Source organism: Convolutriloba macropyga, chromosome 7 (genome assembly GCF_964194025.1).
Source record: "Convolutriloba macropyga chromosome 7, txConMacr16.3, whole genome shotgun sequence".
Classification (NCBI taxonomy): Eukaryota; Metazoa; Xenacoelomorpha; order Acoela; family Convolutidae; genus Convolutriloba; species Convolutriloba macropyga.
Genome location: NC_134474.1, coordinates 62,132,107 through 62,158,757, shown reverse-complemented (window position 1 = coordinate 62,158,757; position 26,651 = coordinate 62,132,107). Strand labels below are relative to the sequence as shown.

The following is a 26,651-nucleotide window of genomic DNA, read 5'->3' as shown; positions in this document are numbered from 1 at the left end:
ACTTCAGGGGTCTATTGAGTTCGAATGTGATTGTAGAAAAAAGAAGGGAGATAAGAAGCGCAAAATCTTTTTCCTGAGTTCACATTTTGTCAAATTGTCATCAATTGCCTGTGACTCCCAAATAACTGTTTCAATTTTGTTAGGACTATTCTTTTACCAAGAACTTCTTGTGATACCAATCCGGTTGAACCAATGGCTGCCTATGCAAAAGACACAAACAGTAATGAAGAAACAGAATCGAACTAAAAGTTTTTTATAGGTTAAAATTTGCGCAAAAAAAATTTTTCTGAAGTCAACAAATTTGGCTTTATTTAATCTATTTTTCGTGGAATTTTTTTTTCAGAGAGGAAAGCTGCTGAGACCAAAATTAGCATACGACTGAAAACTACTGTAAAACGTCTTGATCAGCAAATTGATTTAAAAATTGTGTTCAAGTGAAAATAATTGGTTTCATAATAAACATAAATAGCCCTACTTGTCCTTTAATTATTTAAAAAATGAAAAGTGTTCCCAGACATCAATTGTTTTGTTATAAATGGAAAAACACTGACCAGCTAAAATTTTTATCCGTTTTTTTGTTTGGTCGGTTCTATTTCTCAGAACTATGCATGAAGAGAATCTTTTTGATTTCTGTTCATTGCATTTATTTACCTAATTACTTGTTTTTTCACGTGCGACCTTGTCTTATACATGTTCCACTAATATCACCAATGTATTCGAGTGAAAAACGAGAGTAACGAAATAGAGCTATGTTTGTTTGCAGCCTTGCAGCTATAAAAATGATTCCTTTCGATTTGTTATTTCTTAAAGACTGTCAACCGATTATGTTGAAGGTTTTCAATGTCTGTAGTTGTGGCGGTTTTTTCACAAAATCCTTTTATAAACTATTGGTTCTGGCTCGGTCTTGATCGAAGCTGGTGAATATGAGTTGTTTTCTTTCTCATTATTTACGCCTTTTCATTTGTCAATGCAGGTTTTGGAACTTTTTGTGCCTGCGCACCGAATCATGCGAGCACGCTTCTTACGTTTAGAACTTGATTTTATTGGTTACATTGATTCGTTCCAAGTGTAATATTTCGCAAACGAAAGCTCTTAGTATCCAAGATCTACGCTTTCCTCAGGCTTGAAAATGTCTGTTAACAGCTAAATTGAGAACACAAAATAAAGAAATTAAGGGTATGTGTGGAGGAGGTATTTAATGATCAGCTATAGCGCTCTCGGCAAAGAACTTTAAAGCTTTCAGTTCACTTCTGTGGTCCAGACTTGTCTTCAGATCTCTTTGTGCCATGTCGTTTCGAATTATAAGGATCTCTCGTTCGGTCTGCCGTCGCATCTGAAAACGTAAATTCAATAAACAATAAAAAAAACAATATACTGAGAAGGCATCAAAAGTGTTGCAGTTAGTTTTTTGATAATATTGTTTGACGTTGCAGAATGTTATCTTGTATTATTCAATCTGATTAAGGAAGCAATTGGGTGGGTGGTGAGACTTAAACCAGGCGTGTGTTTGATTTTTCAAAAACTAGTTTTCGCTGTTTAGAATAACGCTCATTATGAAACGGGAATATTTTGTGAAAGGATGATTTTTTGAAATCACTTTAAAGAAGGGAAAGTTCTGTACCGAATCAAAATGTTTAAATGAACATATTAATTATCGTATCTTTCTTCATTTTAAGTTCATTTGTTGTAGCCCAGCTTTTTCGTGAATCTCCGACATTGGTCAAACCTACGCCAACCGTATTAGTATTAGTGCGTACCAGCTATTAATGCTAATAACCTTTAAAATTTTGGTTAGTGGTCTTTTGAAATGCATTTTTTCTGAGAGCTGAACGAACTTGATAATGATAAAATTAGAAGTCTTCATACGTAGAAGATTAAGACTTCGTGCTGTTCTCTTCCGTTTGTTGCTGGTCTGGGGTGGGGTGTACCGGTTCTAAGTTAGCAGTTACTCTAGTCTGCTTTAGCTCCTTATGCAGACAAGTTATCTCACGCTTGCACTGAATTCGACGCTGAAATATGGCCCTCAAGTTTAATCTTATACTAAACACAAATGCGTGATTCTTAATAAAAATAAACGGTTTTCCAGTAGATTATGAGCATTACTGTAATGAACCAAGCTACAACAGAGACACGACCCACTTGCTAGGTTATCAAATGTTCCTTACGGTCCAAGTTGATGATGATGTCAAGTAGCAGTATTAAGGCATGTAAGGGAACTAGAGCGTGTGAAAAGGTGAAAAACAGAAAAGCTTTTATAAGATCAAGATTTTGATAAGTTTTTCCAGATTTTCAAGCTTTTTGGACGCAATGCGCATTAACTTTTTTAACACAAGGCTTTTCCTCGAGATTTTTGAAATGCGATTTTGTGATTATAGTCTATGGTATCAGTTTACAAATTGACTAGAGAACATCGGTGCAATTAGATTTACCCCTGAAGACGAAAACGGAAAAAAATGTGTTTTAGCTATATCGCTGTCATTTGTTGGCATTTTGATTTGTCCTTCTGATTTGAGTGTAAAGACCAACCTTTATTTCCCCGAGTAGCTTCAACTGCATTTCGTCTATCTTCTGTTTCGTATCATCCAGTTCGTATTGCAGCTTCATAAACACTATCTTGTGTTGCGACTGAAAAACACATAAATAACAATCTCTATAACGATCCAAATTTGGAAGAAGATCAATCGTTTTAACGTTTTAAATACGCCCGACATGCAAGGTCTGAAATGCTGATTTTCTTTCAGTCTTTTTCCTCCAGCTTCATTTTCTGTGAGCAATTAGCTACTTGTTTTCAATTGGAGTTTTGAACTGTGCCCTATAGTTTTTGAAAATTTGCTTGGTTCAACGAGGTAATTATCTCACATAAAATAATAAGGATGCATTTTAAGGCGTTCTAAAAATTGAAGGAGGGAGTATTTTGTTTTGAAGTATTGGGTAAATTACTTTTTTATTAGTACTAACTGATAGCTGTTGGTTGTGGTCCTGCTGTGCATCTGCCTCCTTCTCCAGTCGGGTGATCACTCTTCTGTTCAGGTTGTCAACTTCTCTCCTCAGTTTGAGAGCATGTTCCTCTAAGGGAAGAGTCTTCTTCTTTTCCTCAAAGTACTGCTTCTTCCAGTTGTCTCGTGCTAAACAGTATAATAAGCGGTAATGGACGATTTTTAAAATGTCGAATTGCTTAAGAGCTCACTTAATAAGAAAAATTGGAACTGTTTCCTTTACCTTTGTTTATTATGCTGACTAAATATTATTTTTTAGAGCATTATATCATATTGTCATACTAATGACTAGTCACACCTCTTAAACGGATGCACAAGCTGTTACCTATGAAACGTGTGCACAAAATTACGTTCATAGGGGAAGCGACTGGGGCAGGGATTTTTCAAGCAGAAATTTGGTCATGAAAAGTTTGGTATGATCCAATTTAACAGATACATCAATTCTAGAATATGTGCATGGCCGAATGGTAAAAATTCTTTAAAACTTGGTTTTATGATCAATTTTGTACATGAATAGTTTCACTTTGCTTAACTTTTTGGAAGAAATGTCTGATCAATTGCTTGCCATCAATTTTACAGGCCGCAATGAAACGTCGAAATATATAGCATTTTGAGATATATAGCAGTTCGAAAATGATCCATTGACTAGCTACGTTACAACTAGAAATTAGAAAACATATCCTGTCCTTCAACATAATCTGCTTTTGCTATATTCTGTCTACAAATAGCTTACGTGTTTCGCGTTTCTCGGCTGAAAAGATAAATTGATGTTTATTTCGCGACTTTGGAGAAAATTTCGCGACTTTGGGGTTCCATCAGAAAGAGTGTTCCGCAATACTTGTAACATTGCATGTGCTTCTCATCATTTTTCCTATTTTTTTTATCGTAAGGCCCTTAAAGCTGCTATTTGTAAATACGTACAGTCGAAGTTAAATGTTGCTTGCTAGATGTAGGGTCTCTTACCCATTACAGGCCTTCAAAAAGATATAGGCCCAATATATGGAGATGTCCCGACTTTTCACCCTATTAACTTTACCCGCTTCCATTTCACCTCTATTTTAGCCCTTTATATCATTGGTCATATTAACATTAAACTTAGGAATATGGTTTTGGGTAAGGAAATTCAATATTAACACCCAGATTAAAAGAATACTTGCGATGTGAAATGATAGAGGGGTGGAATGAATCGCAGTGAAAAAAAACTCATTATTGACTAGCGGTGGTGATTGAGCCCAGTATATGATTTAAACCCAGGTGTAGGTCGGGGTATTTAATGAGAAGAGTCTATCTGATGTACGTACCTTGTGCTCTCTTTTGAGCGGCCTTAGCTTGTACACTGTGTGCTTTCCTTATGAGATCATCTCTCACCAGTTCTATCTCCTTCCTCTCCTCTTTAATCCTGGCAAGTTCCAATAGCTTCTTTTGGACTGAAACGGGTCATATTTTTAAATGAAATTATCGAACCCGTCATTTCATTGGAAGATGTGACGTGCATTTATGAAAGGAAAACAATTCCTAAGATTATGACTAGAAAAAAGGGATCCTATTCAAAAAATAAAGTATTGAGGTGCTGCTATCCTGACTTTTAGTGCTTTTTCACGCTCATTTGACTGCAGATGTAAAGACCTCTTTGCAATGTCCCAGTGATTTGAGCAAAATTTGCACGAAACTTTCTGGGCGCCCTCATTTGAGCAAAGACTTTTTTCTTTTCGAGCCTGACGCCTGTGTTGCTTTGAATTTTGGATGAGAGGCAAGGACTAGTCATATGAGCAGTGCCATGGAGTTAAAAGGAAAGAGTGAATGAAAGGTAGAAATTGTCTAGAATGTGCATGCATACATTCATCTAGTAGATCGGGCGTCTTTGCCCTGGGGAACTTCATTTTGGGGGGGCTACTCCCAGGTCTACTGTCATCACCTTCTTCACCCATCTGAAACAAAAAAATCCTTACTCGAATGCGGACGGTTATCTTGCAATGCTCTGGCGATTGACGCTTATCGTGGTAGGGGATACAGAATGTTGAAAGGTTTTCGCAATATAGCCGTTCTCATTCGACTAAGGATGCCCTTTCTAGAGCTCCAAATTTAATTTGAAAAATGTCTGAATATGATATATTAAATATCATTTTGACAAATTCAGAGGATATTGTTTGTCTCTGATATTTCTAGTTTTGATTTTTGTTTGCAATGATTCCTCTACAATGAGTACGGTGCGGTATTATTTTTCAATGTGATATTTGTACTGGGACTGTCGATTTTGTTTTTAGTTTTTTGTGATTGATTGAGTTACCTTTCCCTGTCTGCTGATTGCATCTGCCCTCTCGTTCTGTCTCTGCTCTTTCTCCTCTTTAGCCAATTGCTGCTTCTCTCGTCTCATCTCCTATAGCACACATACAATATTGTTCGTCGTTTGATCACGTCATATATGAAAACTTCAGTCTGTTTAAGCCAACCTTCAACGCAATATTTGCAAGCAATCGGCAGAATTTGTATCTTATTAGCTCAGGTTACAGAATCAATCCATATTAGTTTTGGGGTTATCTGTTAGTTTTATAGGTTTCATAGGTTTCTTTCACAAAAGGCTGTTGTTTCTTATGGTTCCCAAATTAGACACATATTAGTTTTGATGTGTACGTTACCATTTTCGCTTTCTGGATGAAGTTTTGCTGTAAACAAAAAGTCTATATAGAAATTAAGTCTCTCGTAAGACTAATTAAAAGTTAAGGGTTACAATTCAAATTGGTAGGTCTCAAAGTTTTTCGTGATTATGATTGAGATGAGTTTGTGAATTAAATAAGTTGGTTTTGAAACCCAGTCCAATTCTACAGTGCCATGTATACTTTCTATGTTGACCAATTTCGAGTTGGAGATGTATATTGATTGTCATCTGTAATATATGTTACTTTTTGCATGTTTTCCTTTTCCCTCTCCAGCTGTTGTTTCTCCAACTCCATCCTGGACCTCTCTATCTCCCTCTCCTTTTCTGCTAACTTCTTTTCTTCATCTATAAACTTCTGTCGTAAATCCTTCTCTTGCTCCTAAAAACACTAACTTCTTCAAAAATGTTCACACCATAAGAACGAGCCGCACGATAATTTTAAACTGTTTTAATCAAAGTTTTTTTGTGATGTCTTTTTCAGTGAGTAAAAGTTTTTAGAAAAATTTTGCATTTGGTAGTAGAATCTGTTCTCCCGGAGCTGAGTGTCAGAGTATATCAGCAATGATTAATCAGTTATTAATTTAAAACAGTACTGAGCCATACAAACGTAAGAATAAAGTTGTTTTCTAAGACTAACCATAGAACCAACATCAACATTAATTCTTTTGGGCTCCAAGTATTTCTCCAGCCAAGACTACAAAAGTGCTTTGGTTAATTTACAAAAAACTCTATCGGCTATATTTCTTTTCAGGTGAAAATATGTACAGATTTTTTGTAAGCTTAGTTCAATACAATCGGATACAAGGATTCGAATTATCAATCGCTTTTAATGTCCATTTTTGGATTGATGTATGTCTAGTACAATGAATATAGCAGGTCATACAAAAAAAACTATTTTTAGTCAACCAATACGGCATAGTTCTTGAGCTATGTAGGCATGATTAATTACTGCTAAGGTTAACAGAGGTTAATTATGTAACAAAGGAAACTAATGCAGGTGAAAAGTTGATTGTCGTTGATGATTGATGGACTGATGGCGCATTGATAGATGTCGCATTTCCTTGAAACTGCGGAGACAGTGTTATGTTGAGCTGTTGTTTATACAACTCATGCATGGTTCTCCTTAAGGGGTATACTGTATTTCAAGCTGCATGTTTGCATGATAATTTTGTATTTGTTTAATTTTTTTTTTGGGGGGGGGGCAAAGTTTTTCACATGATGTTGTGGGGCTGGTGTCAGTATTTCACTGTCATTGTGAACTGCGTCGTGCTACACTGAGCGAAAATGGAATTGAACCAAACAGTTGTTGGTATTTTTTGCTCGTAACAGGATGTACGAACAGCAACTTATAAGCGTTTTTATACATTTTTAAGCTCAAAGGGAGTCTTTTCATCAAGCCTAAGGAGATGATAGAAAAACCAACTTCATGAATCGCTTTCAATATAAATGTGTATAAAATCACCTTATAATGCTGTGTTCTATGATGAGATGGAGGTCCCGTATATGGGAGTTTAGTTAGAAAAACTGAGTTACTGATCACTAACCCTGAGTTGTTTCTCCATGTCTCTTTGTTTCTCATTGAACTTTTTCTCTTGTTCTCTCAACATGTCATCCATCTCTTTTTGTTGCTTGTACTGCTCCTGCTGCTGTTGTCTAAACAAATCATCATTTAATTATTCATACCCTGCATCTATCCTACTTTTACACCTACCAGTTGGTTGTAGATTATCATGCAACATCTGGACAGTTTTGGTTCAAAAAATCGTGCCAAAATTTTCTGGGGAAAACTTTGTGCAAAATAGGAGACGACTAACAACTAAGGCTTTCGAAAACTCTAATCCACTGATAATGTGAGTATATTTAGTCATTACATTTAATGCGTGAACAACATTGTCGCGGCAGTGGAATAGAATTTAGAATTCGGTTGGAGAGGCCATCTTGTCAACTGCTGTCTAATTTTTCGCGTTATTAATTTGCCCGTCTTTTTGGCGAAGAGCAACACTGAGTTTTGGTGTGTATGACCACTTTTTGCATCTAATGTGAACAACAATGCTTGTACGATTGGCGAAGCCTGAAGCGCCCTTAATACCGACTATCCAGCCTCATATTGCATGACATATTTTCGTGTTTGAAGTTTGTATTTTAAGTTACGTAGTGTAATAAAAGTGTTAAATTTGTTTGAAAATTATACAAATATTTGTGAACAGAACAGGCAGTGACAAAAACTACCGATATGGCAGATTTTGGTGGCCTAAAGCAAAAGTTGAAAGGGCAATGGCTGTGACAAGTGGTTGTTCATTGTGCTCATCTGATCTCGATCAGTTGAAATGTAGAGGTAATTAATTTATCATGGTAGTTGTATTTTAACAGCAATATTTTTGTTGTTGTTTGGATTTTCAACTCTGGTTGAGGGGATCTTTCCCAAATAGATGATTTACAATATTTGTCGTATTTCCCCGCAGCTCTGACAGTCGCACACTAACTGCATAGTGCAAGGGAGAAAAATTTATTGAAGGATCGATTCATTTTGGATAGAATGCTCTTCTTAGACCTTGGATTTTTTCGATGTTTAATTCATTTCCAACCTTGTTAACGGTTCTGCAGACTCTTGTCGTCATGTAAATGTGGTAGGTGTAAATGGCGTTCAGTTTCATCTTTCGTAAAAGTGGATAGTGTGAGGAGACATTCATCTGCATAAATCTGCATTCATCATCGGTAGCGGTATCAGATGAAGTAATTGCAGGTTTTTCTCATTCATATTCACCGTTTCCTGTGATCCAATTAACAACTCTTTTGGAAAGATTCCTGGGTTTTCATCATTGTTCTTGTCAGACCAGCACAGAAGGAACCGTAAATTAACACAGGTAGTATAAAATAGTTTTTACAGGCCTAGCTTCACAAATGTTTTCAGTCGTATGCTCAGTTTTCTCTTCAGTGTGTACAACAATTTTTGCTTTTTTGAGCCTCTTTTGCATGTGCCTGCTCCTTTTTGGGTCCGAGTTGATCAGTATTCCAAATTCCTTGATATTGGAAGAATCATTAATTGCTGGAGACGTTATGTTCTTTCTCCCAGATGTTCAGTGCAGTAAGATCTTCATACAGTTCCTCGTGAGTTCTGTTTACAACTAAAGTCTTCAGTTCTTCAGCGAAGATGTAGGTTTGATATATCTGCTTGAGATGGTTTAAAGTTAGATTTGGTTTCATGTTCGATTGGTATTTGCGTAAAATTTTTTTTTCAATTCGACAACGATAACTTATAAACAAAAATTAAATGAATAACCAAAAGACAAAAAAACTACGTGCTGGCAGAGAATTTGTGTGATCCCTAGGAGACAGTTATAGACTATCCATAAGCATGAAAAACATTACTATGTTTATTTAAGGTTCCCAGCATTTCTTGCAGTTGCTACAATTTACAGCAAAGTTTACTTTTCTGTCCAATTTTTTGGTTGATTGCTCCCTCATATGTTTGTTGTTTCCTTTCTTTCCACCTTTACTCCTAATTTTTTTTAAAAAAATTACCATCTCTTTGTGGTCTGAGTCGGCTCAATTGCCCCATACATTCGAGAATTTTTATCATGTAAGATCTTACAAAATTGTCTTATAAGTACTTATAAGATTATGCGTCGCCTGACTAAGACTATGTAAGACAATTTATCAGGTCTTACACGATAAAATTTTTTTATCAGGTCTGAGAAGATCTTACACGATAAAAGTTCACTTTTGTCAGATCTTACACGATAAAAATTCTGCCTGACAAAAAATGTTTATAGTGTATAATCTTATAAGAATCTTATAAGATCTGGTAAATAAACATTCGGAAAGCTATGACTCATCTCTAGATAAGATTTTTACCAGATCTTATACGATAAAAATTCTTTAAGTATAACATGTTCTTTATATTGAAGACATTCGGGGTTACTTTCAAGCAGTAGCCAAAAACTACTGCATGCAACACTTAAGTGTCAGAGCAACAAAGAGTAAATTATCCTAAATTGTCTCTTGAGACTTATAAGATATTGTGAAAAAGATTATTTGAGTGTTAGGGGCTTTTTCTGAGGCAGTAATTATCAAATTAGGCTGTAAAATTTTCTTCAAAGACCAAAACTATCTTAGACTGCTGAGTTTAGCCATAGTACCTAGTTAAGACTCAGAATAAAACTGTCGTCAAAATGGAATTAACAAACTTTTTTGTTTCAAAATTGGTTAGTTGACCGGTTATTTTTTACTTTCATAGGAACTTGACTACGTTATACGGTTATATTGAAATCCTTAAAATATGTCTTATCAGATCTTACACGATAAAAGTTCAACCGTACGTGAACTTTTATCGTGTAAGATCTGATAAGATACTTATCGGATCTTGTAAGATAACAATTCAGCAAAATTGAATTATTATCTTATGAGGTCTGATAAGTATCTTATCAGATCTACACGATTAAACTTCACGTAGGGCAGAATTTTTATCGTGTAAGACCAGATAAGATCTTACACGATAAAGATTTTTTATCAGCATCTTATCAGATCTTACGCGATGAAAATTCCAGAATCACTGGGGTGTGCAGAAAAAATTTGTCTTTGTTTAGCCGTTTTGCGTTTTTATCCTGTTTTACTGTGATGTTTGAGCACTAATTTTTAGGAAATTGTACTTCACAAAGACTAGAAAAATGGGGTTACAATAAAAAGGAAACTAGAGATAAGCGTAATCAATTTTAGTTTTGTTCCAAAATTAATTGCACTCGCTGGAAGTTGTAGTTGTGTCTTGGTTTTTATGCAAAATTGACCTCCTTTTTTGGATTTTAGTGACTGTGCCATTGACTTATTGAGTTTTGTGTGATCTAAATTGCTCTTTCATTCTTAATTTGAAGCAGTTGGACTCAATTATTGTCAGTTTACTTCTGAAATTTGAATAATCTAAAAATTGCGCCAACTTTTCACTTTAAATCTCGATTTAATTCTAAGGTTTAAGTCATTGCTGTGATCTAATGAACTCTATTAGCATCACTGGAAGTACCCTAGTAAATGTATCACTCCGCTATTTCAAGCTGCAGTCAAATTCGTGTATGAAACAGGCTACGATGAAATTAAGACCCGTCTGTCGTTCTGTAGCCGTTTGTCCATCAGTCGGTTACGTTTTGTAATTTTTAGTAGTTTTGAGCTTGCATTTGTTAAAATTGAGTTACCGGTTTTGACATAGTTATTTAACTAGTTATTTAACCAAACTGTTGTTGGTTTTCTCTCTGAAGATGTTTTTTTTTTCGTTTTGTTTTTCAACTCACCCACTGAACCTTCTACGTAATTAAACTGTTATTTTTCTGCTACAGTACGGAAAAGTTTACCTTAGAGATTGGTGGCAAGCTATACTATCAGTTTCTGTGTCGTCATAATTCAGGAGTTTTCCAATCGGAATCCAGCGAAAGTGTCTAACTTCGTGATTATTTGCATTTCGTATTTGAACTCCTATTTTGTTGCGATGTAATTTCCCAATATTAAAAGATTTGTTCCGATTAAGTAATGGCAGCAAAGCTGTATCGTTTTTCTGTCGTAACTTAATATCTGTCAGAGATCGAGTAAGTGTTGTCCTAGCGTCATAAAATCGCTCAATTTCGGCTTTGGAAAGATTTGGAAATTTCTGATGGGCTAATTTTGATTGCTGTATGCTATAATTCGCATCCATGTAATCAGAGCGATATAGTTTTTGATTGTTTCTAATTTCAGTATGGTAGTTAGAAATTGGTAAAGTAAAGGATCGGCTTTGTTGGTATGGTATAGTTGCCATTTTCTTGAAGAAATGAAGAAATTTTGCGGTATTTATGTCAAAATCAAAGTATCCACATCTAATCTAGTAGCATAATTTGTTGAAAGGTTTTTATTTTCTCCGATTTGGCTGCTTTTTGAGCTAAAATAGTTTTAAACTGCTTTTTTACTGGAAGATCTTTTGTATTTCCTGGTAACATTTCCGCTTTTCAGCTTGTGTATGGCATGAAAAAAGCAGAAATTGATTATTTAGGACGTAATGCAATGTTGTGTACCGAGTGCATTGTTGCCTTGATGCCATATTGATGGAGGTTGAAACATCTTTGAGTGAGGTCTGCATTTTTGATGTAGTTTTAAGCATGCAATTTGAATGAGCTCTTGAATTATTTATCGCCGATCGAGCGTCAATGTTATTGTGCATTGTGAGAAATAAAAAAGAAAACAACTACAGTCAGAAAAAAAGTACAGCCGGCTGCATGGGCATGGGTGGGTATGATAGATGGACTAGGGTCAAATTTCACAGGAGATAAATTGACCTCACTAAACAGCTATTGAACATGCACGGGCAAGATTTTTTTTTGCTTACATTTCGTAATCATGTTTCTTCCTGCAGCATTGAAAGGAACCCTTTGTAGAACATTCTAGAATCAATGATCATTGTAGCGAGATTCAAACATGAATTATTTGCTGTTATCAGTTAGACCATGTAATAGTGACAAATGCTAGACCAGAGCTTGCACAAATAAAGTATGCTGTTAAAGCAACATAAGGTTGAAATTGTCGATTAAAATAATAATCTAAATAATATTAATATTTAGTTTCATATTTTCAATTTTGAATCCGGTTACTGACCTTTCGAGGTTTCGTTTCATCTCCGAGATGGCTTTCTCCTGTTTGTCTCTCTGCTCCTCCAAGTCCCTCTCCATCTGGTACTTGCTTTCCTCCATCTTGCGCTATAACCACATAGAGTGACAATCAAGTGTCCCTAACATGTGGTGTTAGCTCACAGTTTACTATCAGGTTTCAAGGATTTACATCTTTTTGCAATGTAACTGTTTCCCAATTTTCTGCGCTCAATAACTTTGGAATCCTAGATCAAAGGCAATGAAGAGGATAATTTATTCGTTGTTTACCGTCAGTTTTACCAATGACAACCGATGTGGAAACAAAAGATGAATAATTTTAAAATAAATGTACATTTTACATGCACATTATATAAATCGTTTATGTAGCCGATTGTTAAGGAAACTTGAATACTTAATCGCGTCATATGTACTTTCAATTGCCTGTGTACTGTTCAGTTTGGCCAATCAAGTGTTATTTCGCCCATTGCCCATTATGAACCATTACCCCTGGGCTCACCATTGTGAACAACTTTAGCGTTTTTGGGGTGGAGGTTAGAATTTAGGTGATGTAGTTTAGCAGTAGCGGGAAAAAATTCATTCTTCGAAAATCTTCACTTCAGAACTGATTCAATGAGATTAATTATTTCTACATTTTTTCATTTACTTCCGTCAAATTTTCCGATCGAAAGAGAAAAACGTCATTCATAAAATTTTTATATATCTGCATTTGCTTGGCTTTATTTTTCTTCTAACGCTCAGTAAATGTGAGAAATTCATTGTAAAACGTGATAAATACAGATAAAGTTAAGTTTTCGCGTTGTTTATGAAAGATTGCAAGTTGAAGCCAATTGCAACTATTTTTTTTCTCATTGAGGCCTTCGTTAAACTAACAATTGAGTTGTTTCTAGTGTAGTAGGAGTTTGACTTGGCGCAAAAAAATTATGAATTGCGAATTTTGGATGTTATAGCGATATGGCGTCAACTTTATAACATTCAAAGTAAAATAACTCTACTTTCTGACAAAGAAACCGTTGGGAGTATCCGAAAGCAACTTATATGCGTTGGAGAAAATTATTTGTACTGTTTGACAAAACCTATGCTTTTTTCGGCAGACAAATGAAAACTTTAACACCTTCTAGAAAGATGTGTAGTATAGTTTGAAAGACACAGACAGAGACAAACCTTACAAACGCAAACACTCACCACACACACACACACACTTAACGAATAACAATATTTACCCCCAACACACCAAAAACATCTTTAAAAAATTTTCTTTTTGGCAACTGATATTCAGCCAAACTTCCCCACTCTTTCGACATTGATAACAAAATTGGAAACAAATAACAAGTAATTTTTCTGACATTTTATGATTTCTGACAGTTTTTGCACTCTCTCTTGCACCTCTTTATGTCATTTATAGGATCTAACTCTCTGACTACATCTTTGTTTCTTTCTTACACCCGTACTGCACACAAGCACAAACATACATACATCACACAAGCGCATGCGCTCACACAAACAAATTCAAACCCCGACACCAAAGAAATTAAAGTTTTCTTTTTGGCAACTGATCTTTACTCGTTCATCTTTACTCGTCATCGTTCAGTTGAGTCTTGTTTATCTGGAAAACTACTAGATATGGATTTTTCGAGAAATTGATTCGGTAATTGTAAAATTGACACTAAATAGCAATGAATTTTTTCCAAAAATTTTCTCGTTTTTATCTGAGCTTATTGGGCTAATCCAATATTTAAAAATCTCGCAGATATGTTACCAGATAGATTTAATGAACTTAATTCTGGTTTTAAACCTATTTTAAGATTTCTGACAGATTTTGCGCTCTTCCTCTACTTGATGTCTGTCAACATGTAAAGGAACGTTAAGAGACTGTACTTTAAGGCTATCTTTTAGTATCATTGAAGAACATTGGTTATCAAAAAAAGTAGGTTTTGGCTTTTTCAGTCTTCCGAGTATTTTTAAGAAAAAAAATTAAAAAAATATTCATCTTTCAAAAGAACTTCGTTTTCTATTTGAGAAGTTTCACAATTAATGAACTATTTAGTGTTTGAGTTTACAGAATCACGCAGAGACTGGAAAAGTTCAGTTCGAAGAGCAATATCAAAATACAGAGAAATGAAAAATAGTTTTCAAAAGTTTAAAGTTATGAGGCTTCGTATTAATTTTTTTTCAACCTGGCGATCCATGAATTCTCTAATTCTCAAATCCTTATTGCGTTTTACTAGAGGCGGTTAGTTCGAACGTTCTGCTGTGACAATATAATGAATACAAATAAGAGATATAATAATTCCATATTAACTTTTCAATAATGAATTTGGTTGATTTGATGTTGATTCCATGAAACCGGATTTTTTAACTCCGGATTTGAAAATACTGAAATGTTATTTCAGATTAAATAAGAATTGTTTACAAAATCAGCTCTAGAATTTAGAAACGAATATTTTTTTCTGCTCTTAGTTTTACATTTTTAAAATTCATTTTTGCTCTTTTGAGAACTCTAGACTGCCTGAAGTCTTCTCTTTTCAAAAACTGTTCAACTGCAATAATTTACTCGTGACAATCAAAACTCCATTTAGTCTGACGAACTGTACTACAAATCTCCCAAGATCTACCCCCGAGTCTAGCAAACGTACTCGAACTTTTCCGTGAAGTTTGGTTGTCGGCAATTTTATACGATTTGTTCCATGTTTATAGATACAAATTTTCGACATTTTGATGCTGTAACAGCAAAATTTATCAGGGTGTAAGCTTTAGAGTAACTTCCCAGTCGTGTATACAACAAGTTAACTACAAGCTATTTCTTTTTACAATCCTACCTGTTCATCTGCGAGTTTTTTCTCGAGATCCCTGAGAGCTTGTTCCTGTTGCATTTCATTCTGCCTCATTTTCTCTTCCAACCTCCTCTCTTTCTCCTCCTTCTTCCTCTCCAAGTCCCTCTCCCCCTTAACCAACAGCTTCTCCCGCTCATCCAAAGACATCTCCAGTCTCCTATCATGCACAAGGAATGAATCAGGTGTTTATTAACATGTAATCACCGAATTGATTTACAATATATTCAAGGTTTCGTTATCAATAGTTGTAGACGCTTTCCAAATATCTTAACGTTGTCGTTTCTTTAAACTAAAAACGTGCTACTGTTCGAGTTTTCACAATGTAAGATGTAACAACGGACGTATCGGACAAACTTTGGTGCCGGATTTCGGTAATAGCATCTTACTGAACAATCGACGACCCAATTTTAGAATTTTTCCCTGAAACATGAGCAACGATGTGCAGTGCAAGTGCGGACCAGCTGTCAAGGAAATTAGATATTGATTGCGTTTCCTTTTAAGCTCCTTGATTTATGCACATGGAAACATAGAATGAGTTTTTTGCTGGCTAACTTGTCTTTAGAAACTATTCTAAGTTGCCACTATGTAATAATGACATCTTAGTTTCAGATAGTTTCTAGAGACAAATTAGCTATTAAAAAAACTCATTCTATGTTTTAATGTGTGACTTGTACTTTGAACGAAATTCCTAAAATGAACCGTGACGTGGAAAATTTCGAAGTATGCATAGTGAGGTAAATTATTCTACACACTACATTAAGTTGAATGTGAGAATACAAAATAAAACAAACAGACAATAAGGTGCCGTCTGCTAAACTAAAGAGGTTTTGTGTGGCTTACTTTAACTCAGCTTCTGCCTCTTTTAACCGAGACTTTTTCCTGAAAAAGACAGATATCTGTCAGAAAATTGATGACATTTTGTAAGAGTTGATCGAGTTAATTTAAAATCAAACAGGCTAGTTCGTATTTGGATTTCTCGGGATCGCTGATGATCAGTTTTTAAATATCTAGACAACGATTAGTCGTGAGTTTGACAGCATTCTTTCTGGAGTCAAGATTCGTAGTCGTTAGTATTTTCAGTAGTGATCTCAGTTCTCGCAAATAAAAGGCAAATAAATATCCTAGTAGGAGGAAAGTAAAGAAAATAGGACAATGCAAAGAAAATGTTGCAGCTCTAAAAACATGCAAACATTTTCAAAAAGAGAAGTTTAAACTGCTCTCTAAAAGTTAAAAATTAGTGATCTACGGCTGTCGTGTGTTGACCTTTTCATTTAATTCATTTTTCAATGGAGTTTTTCAGACACTAGTGTTGTCTTTTTATAATTGTGGTTTCTGCGTAATCGCAGCGGAACAGCATCAGGCCTACAGTAGCCTGTTTTCAGCTGCCCTTTTTCTTATGTCTTACGGGTCTGATGATTCTGATGAACTGGCTGTTGTCGGTCTGTTCTGTGAAGATTCAGCGTCAATTCCTGCGTTGAAGTCACCTCCTTGTACCCGCATTCCTGGCATTGCATTTGCCATTTGGGTCTCATCAATGGAGAGCGGCACTGGGTCCACGTACATTGTAGCCTGGGGGGCCATGGCTGTCTCTGGAGGACTGGCACTCATAGGGGGTCCGTAGTCCATTGGGTATCCGACCCTCTTGGTGGGTTGGTAGCCTCCAAAACCTGCGCAGAGGACAAAATGTTGTTTGGCAACAGTTCATGATGGAGCTCAAGTGTTTTATTTGATAGAACAGAATATCAGCACTGTTTTTTTTTGTGCATCGCACGTTTGAACAATTTATTTCGTTCTGTTTTTAATAAGGCTTTTGTCATAAAATTTACCGGTTTTTGCAATGGAAATAATTTTGGGAAATGCATTTACACTTAATAATTAGCTTGTACAGATGGTGAGAAAAAAATTTAGGTGCTCCTTCCAGGGTTTATGAAATTTCCATGTGGTAGTTATCTGCGAGCTTTTTAGCTAATGAAGCTGTAGCTTTTAATAAAAATAAATGAACCTGGATAGAATTCACTTTGCGCTGGGTACACCCGATTGTCCTGTACATTTTGCCCTTGTACTGCGTAGTTTGTCCTGTTGGTTTGTGCCCCCATCGTCTGCTGTCGGCCATAAGGGTTACCCATGGCAGGAGTTCCTGCAAAATGGCGGCCTCTTGCATTTTGGGGATCGTATTGGCCATGCATGTATGCTTGCTGTTCTCCACCACCGTGCATGTTCATCATAGTCTGTTGAGGACCATACATAGCACCCATAGGTTGACCTCCAGCACCCCCACCTCGATATTGTGAGTGATGACTTGGGGGAGGGTATCCTTGAGGCATATACCCACCTCCCCCTCCCATACCCATAGCATGGCGGTTACTCATCGAAGCTGCTGCCGCCTGCTGTGCATGGTGTGTGGGGACATATTTATGTTGGGGTACTTGGACTAGTGGAGGAACAGCGCGTGGTTTGCCTCTTTTCACAGGACCCTTCAGGCGTTCTCTTGTCATTAGGAATAACTCGGGTGCATATGCCTGTCAACATTTAAATTGCGCAACTTAAAGGTAATGTCTTCAGCGTTGCGAAGATTTCTTGATTTTTGTGAGAAAGCACGATGAGGTCAAGAAAGATCTTGCTTTCAAATGACCTAATCAGTCTGACCTAAAGCTTGTCTCTTTGATTGGAAATGAATGCCACTTAAAGCAGCCCTGTAGGAATTCTTTCAGGAGGTTGAGAGAGAAACAAAGCCCCTTTTGACCGAGAGGAGCAAACTATTGAAATTTTTCAGACCAGAACTTACGAATGGTGGAAGGAAGTTTTTGACTTTGAGTTGATTCTCCTGCTGGTCTTTCACGAGAGTGAGTGCCCTTCCCACACTTTTGAGGAAAACAAACTGGTGCGGGAGGACTCCTCCTGACTGAGTGACCTGGTCTATCAGCACCGCTCTCAGGTCTGACAGCCGTGTTTCTGGATACACTCTAAATCAGGCATTTTATCGGAAACATTCATAATTAAGTTATTAATAGCCGCACAGCGATAGCTGGGGCTATTATTGGCCTTCTCTTGGTTTTTTACAATTCAAAGAATTTGAATTGTATTGGGGCGCTGTCTTTTTACGACTCGAAGAGGAGTATTGGAGAAGTCCTTTTTACGACTCGAAGAGGAGTATTGGAGAAGTCCTTTTTTTTTTAATCAATTTATTGGAGTGATTTTTGAAGCGGGAAATGAAACGCGTGAAAAAATTTGGAGTGATTTTGGCGCTGAACAAAAGTGAAGAGCGGAGCAAAAAGAGAGTGGTTTTTGTTCATACCGCTGTTTTTGAGAGAGCGAGAAATTGATGTGTGAAAAAATTTTCTCTAAGCGAGCGAATTTTTTTTGTTCACTTGCGGCATTTTGAAGCAGTTTTTATCATTTATTTTGGTTAAGAGGTTTGATTATGATTTTGTTTTAATTTTAGGCTCGTTTCGGTAGTGGTTTGAAGGTTTCTGTAAATTCATATGAATTTTATGATAATTCGGAGGTTTTTTATGTATTTTGCTGATTTTCGGGCTAATTTTTGCATTTTCTTGACGATTATTTTGTTTGACTGGTTCAAATGGGTATTGAAGAAACCCCTTCTACTTGAGCAATTTCATGATAACAATTGGTTACAGTTTTGTGGGTGAGAATCATTTTTTGTTGAGAAATTTGACAAAAAAATAGCGAAAATTGGAACTATTTTTCTTAATTTTTTGCAGGTTTCCGTTTTTTTCTGTTTTTTGCTAAGTTTCTTTGCCTATTATGACTTGCCAGTTGTTTTGCGAGTATCTGCCTACCCTTTTGGCCGAAGGGAATTTTTCTTTGGATTTATATGTTTTTGAAATATTAAAAAATGTAGTAACTTTTTCCAGTTTTTCAGTGAAAGTTGTTTTTAAGAGCTATTTTTTTTCATAATTTTAGCCTAAACTATTTTTCTCAATATTCACATAAGTGGTTTTTGTAAGTACTAGTTGTTTGGATGAAGTTATTTTGGCAGAGATAGTTTTTTCGGGATCTCAATTTATAACAAAATCTGATCAGAAATTTTATCATATTTTAACAGATTTGATTTTATTGTTTTTACTTTTTTGTTTCATGACTTTGTTTCAAGATAATCATAAATTAGTGAAGGCACGTTTTGTTTGATGAGTAGTTGGATGGCGTTTAAATTGATTTTCACTTCGAGTCGTTTCCGGAATTCTTCCGGCTATGTTTTTTTTTTTTAATCAATTTATTGGAGTGATTTTTGAAGCGGGAAATGAAACGCGTGAAAAAAATTGGAGTGATTTTGGCGCTGAACAAAAGTGAAGAGCGGAGCAAAAAGAGAGTGGTTTTTGTTCATACCGCTGTTTTTGAGAGAGCGAGAAATTGATGTGTGAAAAAATTTTCTCTAAGCGAGCGAATTTTTTTTGTTCACTTGCGGCATTTTGAAGCAGTTTTTATCATTTATTTTGGTTAAGAGGTTTGATTATGATTTTGTTTTAATTTTAGGCTCGTTTCGGTAGTGGTTTGAAGGTTTCTGTAAATTCATATGAATTTTATGATAATTCGGAGGTTTTTTATGTATTTTGCTGATTTTCGGGCTAATTTTTGCATTTTCTTGACGATTATTTTGTTTGACTGGTTCAAATGGGTATTGAAGAAACCCCTTCTACTTGAGCAATTTCATGATAACAATTGGTTACAGTTTTGTGGGTGAGAATCATTTTTTGTTGAGAAATTTGACAAAAAAATAGCGAAAATTGGAACTATTTTTCTTAATTTTTTGCAGGTTTCCGTTTTTTTTCTGTTTTTTGCTAAGTTTCTTTGCCTATTATTACTTGCCAGTTGTTTTGCGAGTATCTGCTTACCCTTTTGGCCGAAGGGAATTTTTCTTTGGATTTATATGTTTTTGAAATATTAAAAAATGTAGTAACTTTTTCCAGTTTTTCAGTGAAAGTTGTTTTTAAGAGCTATTTTTTTTCATAATTTTAGCCTAAACTATTTTTCTCAATATTCACATAAGTGGTTTTTGTAAGTACTAGTTGTTTGGATGAAGTTATTTTGGCAGAGATAGTTTTTTCGGGATCTCAATTTATAACAAAATCTGATCAGAAATTTTATCATATTTTAACAGATTTGATTTTATTGTTTTTACTTTTTTGTTTCATGACTTTGTTTCAAGATAATCATAAATTAGTGAAGGCACGTTTTGTTTGATGAGTAGTTGGATGGCGTTTAAATTGATTTTCACTTCGAGTCGTTTCCGGAATTCTTCCGGCTATGTTTTTTTTTTTTAATCAATTTATTGGAGTGATTTTTGAAGCGGGAAATGAAACGCGTGAAAAAAATTGGAGTGATTTTGGCGCTGAACAAAAGTGAAGAGCGGAGCAAAAAGAGAGTGGTTTTTGTTCATACCGCTGTTTTTGAGAGAGCGAGAAATTGATGTGTGAAAAAATTTTCTCTAAGCGAGCGAAATTTTTTTGTTCACGTGCGGCATTTTGAAGCAGTTTTTATCATTTATTTTGGTTAAGAGGTTTGATTATGATTTTGTTTTAATTTTAGGCTGGTTTCGGTAGTGGTTTGAAGGTTTCTGTAAATTCATATGAATTTTATGATAATTCGGAGGTTTTTTATGTATTTTGCTGATTTTCGGGCTAATTTTTGCGTTTTCTTGACGATTATTTTGTTTGACTGGTTCAAATGGGGATTGAAAAAAACCCTTCTACTTGAGCAATTTCATGATAACAATTGGTTACAGTTTTGTGGGTGAGAATCATTTTTTTGTTGAGAATTTTGACAAAAAATTAGCGAAAATTGGAACTATTTTTCTTAATTTTTTGCAGTTTTTCGTTTTTTTTTCTGTTTTTTGCTAAGTTTCTTTGCCTATTATGACTTGCCAGTTGTTTTGCGAGCATCTGGATACCCTTTTGGCCGAAGGGAATTTTTCTTTAGATTTATATGTTTTTGAAATATTAAAAAATTTAGTAATTTCCAGTTTTTCAGTGAAAGTTGTTTTTAAGAGCTATTTTTTTCATAATTTTAGCCTAAAGTATTTTTCACAATAATCACATAAGTGGTTTTTGTAAGTACTAGTTGTTTGGATGAAGTTATTTTGGCAGAGATAGTTTTTCGGGATCTCAATTTATAACAAAATTTGATCAGATTTTTTCTCATATTTTAACAGATTTGATTTTATTGTTTTTACTTTTTTGTTTCACGACTTTGTTTCAAGATAATCATAAATTAGTGAAGGCACGTTTTGTTTGATGAGTAGTTGGATGGCGTTTAAATGGATTTTCACTTCGAGTCGTTTCCGGAATTCTTCCGGGTATGTTTTTTTTTTAAGATCTGTTCACACATTTTCATGATTTTTGAAGTCAAATTGGAGTAGTGATTTTGGTCACGCCGAAACAGGAAGTGGAGCGAAAAAGCAAGTGGTTTTGCGGCGTGAATTTTTTTTGCTCTAATTTTAAAGTAGAGTGAGAAAACGGTGTTTGAACAAAAATTCGCTTTCTCGCTAGTGGTTTTTTGTTCACATGCGGCAATTTCACTTTGATTTTTACTGTTTTTTCGGTTTTTTGGATCGGATTTTTTTCTAAATGATTGTCTCAATCTATTCATAGTCCGTTCAAGGTCTAGTTTTCTGTTTAGTCAATAAAAATTCTTTGAATTGTGCGTCAGGACTTGTCCTGCTATGTTTTTTTATTTCGTCATGATTTTTGTTACGACCATATGACGTCACAGCCATTTTTTGTTCATTCGTTCATGCAATTTCAACTGAATTGCATGTGTGACGTCATTTTTCGCTCTTAGTGGAGCGAGTTTTTTTGTTCATGCGCGTGATTAAATTTTTGGTCACACTTGACTTACCTCACTCTCAAAAATGACTTCCTCACTTTGAAATTGACTTTTATTTACTTTAATTCAAAGAGATAAGGTCAAATGGGTGTGTATCACTCTAAATGAAGGTTATTTCAGATCAGCTAATAGAGGCAGCAATAACTTATGCAGATTTTTAATCAAAATATAACAGATCAGCCTTCAATGAAAAGTCGAATTTTTTGGTCTGTCTTTTTTACTGTTTTTTTGAGACTGCAGATCTACGAAGCTATTGCGGCTATTTTCTGGCAATCTGCCAGCTATGTTTGCTAAAAAGTAGTTCAAAGCTATGATTGTTATGGCAGTACACCCAATGTCAAAATTGGTTGTCTTGCCATCAGGTATTTTGTCCTGACACCAATTGTTAGGCTTAACATCGATCAAACTAAAAGAACATGAGCAGCATAAATTGTGCACCAATTTTTTTACACTACTTAACCATATGGATACGCTAAATGTTTTGAAAAGCAATTCGTTACAATTTTGGAAAGTTCGATTTCCAAAAATAAATGTAATCATTTTGTTGTTGTGAAGTGAAAAAATCTCTTTTCGATTCAAGAATCGAGTTTTCTGAGTGATATACACGAGAGTTAAATTCTGAGATAGGTAGGAAGAGGGGGGTGTGGTTTGACTTCTGGATGTGTACCTAATAAATCCGACGGAAGTTGTGAAGTTCATGACAGTGTTGAAGGCACAGTTGTGCTGGTCATCCCAGTAGTCTGGTGGAACTATGTACACGTGCAGATCTGTCAGCTGAAATAGCACAAGTGGTATGCAATAAGAGATACGGAACATTTTAAATCTCGAAATCACTCAACTTTCTTGGAGAAGCATAAATGAGTCGAGAACTTCGCATTTAGTGGTTTTAATGTCATCATTAACAAAGATATTAGTTTGTTTGTAATTATAAAGAACAGTAAACAAATTTTAGAGGGTGTTATACTTAATAAGGCAGTTTTATTTCAGTAATTTGAGAATTGAAAATGTCCTACTGGATGAATTAATGTGATTTGATTTTTGTTATATTTCGTCAAAAATTGACTGATGAAAGCTTTATTGTGCTTTTTTGCTTTCACTAAGCCTTATCTGCGTGACTTGCCATGCAAGCAGGTGGAGAAGAATTTTACAAATTGTTTGGAATTTTTAAGGCAATTTTATTGTTTTTACGTCTTCGCTGCTAAAAGTGGACATCCTCTTGATGAGTTTAATCTTCCTGGGAACCAATGAGTTGAGAGGTTTTCCCGTATTTGGATCAATCGAGTCCATCTCGTCCACCACTTCCGTTTCCATCCTAATGGTAACTTCGGGAATCTCTGGAGCATGCATTGGTCCTGGGAGGTCTCCACAGTTTGTATCTGCTGGCTCCTGGTCTGTTTGAATGGCGTTGTCTGTCTCAGTTTGAATTGAGATGTTCCGGTTTTCTGGGTCTGTTTGATCACAGCTATCCTATTGACGTGTCCAGATTACATCATCATGGAGCGCATTGTCAACATGGGTTACTCTACCTTTATTTTCTATTTTGCGATTAGTCGTAAATATGATGTCGTGGAGATTGTGCATGTTAACCTAACCTTATTAAAGGTGTGCATGTGTTAGAAAAACTAAGTTGGCATAAGTACTTGAAGAGTGTTTAGATTTGAACTGCGGTGTCTTGTGATGTTCGTGGGGAAAATCACTAAATCATGCTCGCTCGTGTGTCTGCAACGGCATGGGCTCACGTTGAAATCTGAGGTCGCTACTAAGGTGCAGAGCATCAGATAGCATGCCATACGGTATTTATACGGTGCTTGAATGTGGTAGGTTCTTGCGCAACTAAATTGAGGTGTGTTAATTTAGGTATTAGTCCAAATAAAAGCATTTTAATTTGTTTGTCTTTCAGCAACTTAACAATCTTTAACCGTTTATTGTAACATAAAAGCCCATTAAGTTGACTCCAGAAGTCATGATGATGCAATGTGGAGGTGAATTGATTACTCTGTTGTGATTGGCCAGTTTGTTCATGTCATTGATAACGGAAGCTGCGGTTTCCTGTCTCTCCAAAATAGTCTCAGGAACATGCACTCTGTCCCTTAGCATGCTCTGATTGGCTGTCTGGGTTGAACTGCTTTTGCCACTCATCGTGTTAATTGTGTAGTTCTTCAAAAGCATTTTCTGCTGAGCAATTGAGTTAATGTTTTTGGTCTCAGATAGCAGCACGTTGATTGGTGGGTCTTCGTAAACTGGAACTGGTAGAAGTGAGCGCTCATTGGCTGAGGCTGACCCAGGTATTGACAATGTACTGATATTAGCATATGTGTTTCTTCAGTTCTTAAAAATTGGGGTGTTGGCTTTGATTTTTCTGTTTACAGATTTACAATTAAGCCGATGTTATTTCAGTCTCCAACAAAAATTTAACCAGTTTAAGTTTTGCTAATTACGTATCCAACTTAATATAGATGTTTCTTCAATGGTTGTTGACCTCGCAACAAGAAAACGGAAAAACAAAAATTGATATGATAGTCTATTCATTTTAATAGTTCTATGTGAAGACTATCATATCAATTTTTGTTTTTCCGTTTTCTTGTTGCGAGGTCAACAACCATTGTAAGATAGTCGAATATGAAGAAACACATTCCTGGGGTGTGAGATATTACTGGACCGTGTTGATGATGTTCGCGTCCGTCCGCTTGATCGCGGGGTAATGGGTGCTGAGTTGTTATGTAACTGTTGGTGGTGCTGATGTAAAGTGTTCTCGTTTTTCACTGGTATACGAGATTTGGTTTTTATTGCCATCTTATACTAACTGCTATTTGTGTGTAAGTGCAACTGTAGTCTTGTATTATAAAGGTTGAACTGGAATTTCTCCAATGTTTTGTGATTGTTCCAAATTTGAGTGTTTTTGTTGAACAGTTTTGAGTGATTTTCCCTAATAATAGATAAATTAGAATTGTATTGCCTGTTTGATTGAATAAACAAGTGTATGTTGCATAAATAGCAACCATTGAAAGCTGCTTAAACGGCGCCGTGGAAAACTTGAATGTTAGCCAAAAGATTTAATGGTTGGTTTTTAATACGCATCTTTTAATTGCAATTTGAAGTTATTTCCATCAACTTCCAGACAAACAGGTTTATACTAAATTTTTGTCTGTTAGAATCTGTGCATACCGCATAACGAAAAACAAACCATTATTCCTATTTTTTCTTATATTTATTTCATCGTGTGGATGTGTTGCTGTCGTTCTTAACAATATGTTATCCATATATATTCATGTTTTTTATTTGTATATTAATTTTGTGTAAGTTTTTATTTCGAAAAAAATTATACAACAATCAGCTCTCTCGATTTTGACCCTTGTAGGAATTTACTGCTAAAGATCATTATCGGAGCTTTCGATGGCAATAAAAAGCAAATTCTGATTTACAATGAGCTTGTCGAAACGCAATTGCGTTTTGTTCATACCGGCTGAAGGGTTTCTTCACACCCCCGTTTGAGATACTAGCTAGGGGGTAATCTTGCGACGCCAGACTTTTGTTCAGATCATTTTGACTGAACGAGGGTAAACTTTTCACAAGATCTGATAGGGAAGTACTATTCTTGGAAGTACTGCAGTTTTTTCCACCTTGTGCGGAATCTATTTTATCGACAGTGAAATGAGCTGAATGATTTCCCAGCGTGATTTTGTGGGGCTCGATTAACGTACGCCGTGGGCTCGATTCTGATTTGGTTTGACTTGTGGAGGATTTGCCGTCCGGCGCTGATAATTGTCCCAATTTGTCAAGGTGTGATTGGGCAAAAATTTCCCGATTAATCCTCATTTCTCCATTCTATAGGTAACCGTAATGATTTGGGTAAAATTTGTGGCTTTCTTTCGAAAGTAAAGCTCTGTTGGCTAGTTGAAAGTTCTGGCCTTTAAATTGAACGTTGGTAAAATTTGATGGATTTTGGTATAGGTTTATTTTTGACTGTATTAATAGTGCCACAAATCAGTCTGCTTTTAATCTGAATAGATCAAACACTCAAACGCAAAAGCTGTCGTACCAGGCAGATACCAAGCATGTTGTTTTTGTTTGTTTCCTTCATAGAAAACATGTAATACCAGAGAAGCAAGTAAACAAGGTAAACAACCAATCAAAATTTGTATTATAACTGTGTACTTAGTTTTAGTTATGTAGTGTTCTGTTATGATAACTAACTACTATTAATCAGTTATGCACCTGCTTATGCCCCCTTGTTTGTTTTTCATTATTGACTCACTGACCATGGTTTTATTGGTTTATTCATGACCGGCTTTTCTTAAAATGTCCGTGACTTAAAGCTCTGCTTTCAATAACTGATTTCTTTACCATTGAACTCCTAACTTGGCCTTTTATGCCGGATTTAAAAACCATTTGCAATTATGTTGCATTGTATAGTTTATAGGTTTTTGATGTTTTTACAATAAGGTTGCATTAAGCAACATCAGAGGGCTTCAAACGTGTTTGCGCTTTTTGCATTCACAATAACTGCCTTTTTGTGCTTTTTTAAGCAGTGTAGTTAAATATTTTATCTACATTTGTTTTGTCTGCTGTAAAATTATAGTGAAACCAGGAGTCTTTGGTTAGTCTAAGCCATAGAAACGATCTAAAAGTTTAAAAAAATAAAAACGGTTTGCTAAAACACAAACTATTGCTACCATTAAAATCATTAGCTATATCTGAATAT

The 26,651-nt window shown here is 35.5% G+C and overlaps 2 protein-coding genes across 7 annotated transcripts in view; both read right to left on the bottom strand.

The window, feature by feature from the left end:
- Positions 1-1,130: 1,130 nt before the first annotated feature.
- Positions 1,131-26,651, bottom strand: part of LOC142343225 (uncharacterized) — a 30,047-nt gene continuing 4,526 nt past the window's right edge. Inside the window, exons 2-19 of one of the 6 annotated variants that reach the window (XM_075394991.1) lie at positions 22,617-22,723; positions 17,892-18,069; positions 17,109-17,625; positions 16,512-16,773; positions 15,947-15,985; positions 15,092-15,263; positions 12,262-12,362; positions 11,996-12,016; positions 7,197-7,305; positions 5,897-6,031; positions 5,633-5,659; positions 5,284-5,373; positions 4,834-4,924; positions 4,298-4,423; positions 2,959-3,125; positions 2,527-2,625; positions 1,867-2,009; positions 1,236-1,333 (exon numbers count right to left, since the gene is read on the bottom strand). In XM_075394991.1, the coding sequence (XP_075251106.1) occupies positions 1,875-2,009; positions 2,527-2,625; positions 2,959-3,125; positions 4,298-4,423; positions 4,834-4,924; positions 5,284-5,373; positions 5,633-5,659; positions 5,897-6,031; positions 7,197-7,305; positions 11,996-12,016; positions 12,262-12,362; positions 15,092-15,263; positions 15,947-15,985; positions 16,512-16,773; positions 17,109-17,625; positions 17,892-18,069; positions 22,617-22,723 (2,376 nt within the window). In that variant the 3' untranslated portion in view covers positions 1,236-1,333; positions 1,867-1,874. Of the gene's footprint in view, positions 1,334-1,835; positions 2,010-2,526; positions 2,626-2,958; positions 3,126-4,297; positions 4,424-4,833; positions 4,925-5,283; positions 5,374-5,632; positions 5,660-5,896; positions 6,032-7,196; positions 7,306-11,995; positions 12,017-12,261; positions 12,363-15,091; positions 15,264-15,946; positions 15,986-16,511; positions 16,774-17,108; positions 17,626-17,891; positions 18,070-22,616; positions 22,724-26,651 lie in introns of all 6 variants that reach the window. The other 5 variants (XM_075394990.1, XM_075394988.1, XM_075394993.1 and 2 more) reach the window with 5 other exon arrangements.
- On the bottom strand, positions 23,090-25,765 carry LOC142342352 (uncharacterized). The gene is made up of 3 exons (XM_075393651.1): positions 25,410-25,765; positions 23,945-24,248; positions 23,090-23,416 (listed from the first exon to the last, which is right to left on the bottom strand). The coding sequence occupies exons 1-3, from the start codon at positions 25,763-25,765 to the stop codon at positions 23,114-23,116; spliced, it is 963 nt and encodes a 320-aa protein (XP_075249766.1). The 3' UTR covers positions 23,090-23,113.

Bases quoted from the DNA above. Each gene is read 5' to 3' on its own strand.
- LOC142342352 (XM_075393651.1), bottom strand. From the start codon at position 25,765: ATGAGGATTAATCGGGAAATTTTTGCCCAATCACACCTTGACAAATTG. The intron at 24,249-25,409 runs GTATGAACAAAA...TGCTAATATCAG, and splicing joins GTGAAGAAACCCTTCAGCCG to TACATTGTCAATACCTGGGT. The intron at 23,417-23,944 runs GTAATCAATTCA...ACACGTCAATAG, and splicing joins AACTGGCCAATCACAACAGA to GATAGCTGTGATCAAACAGA.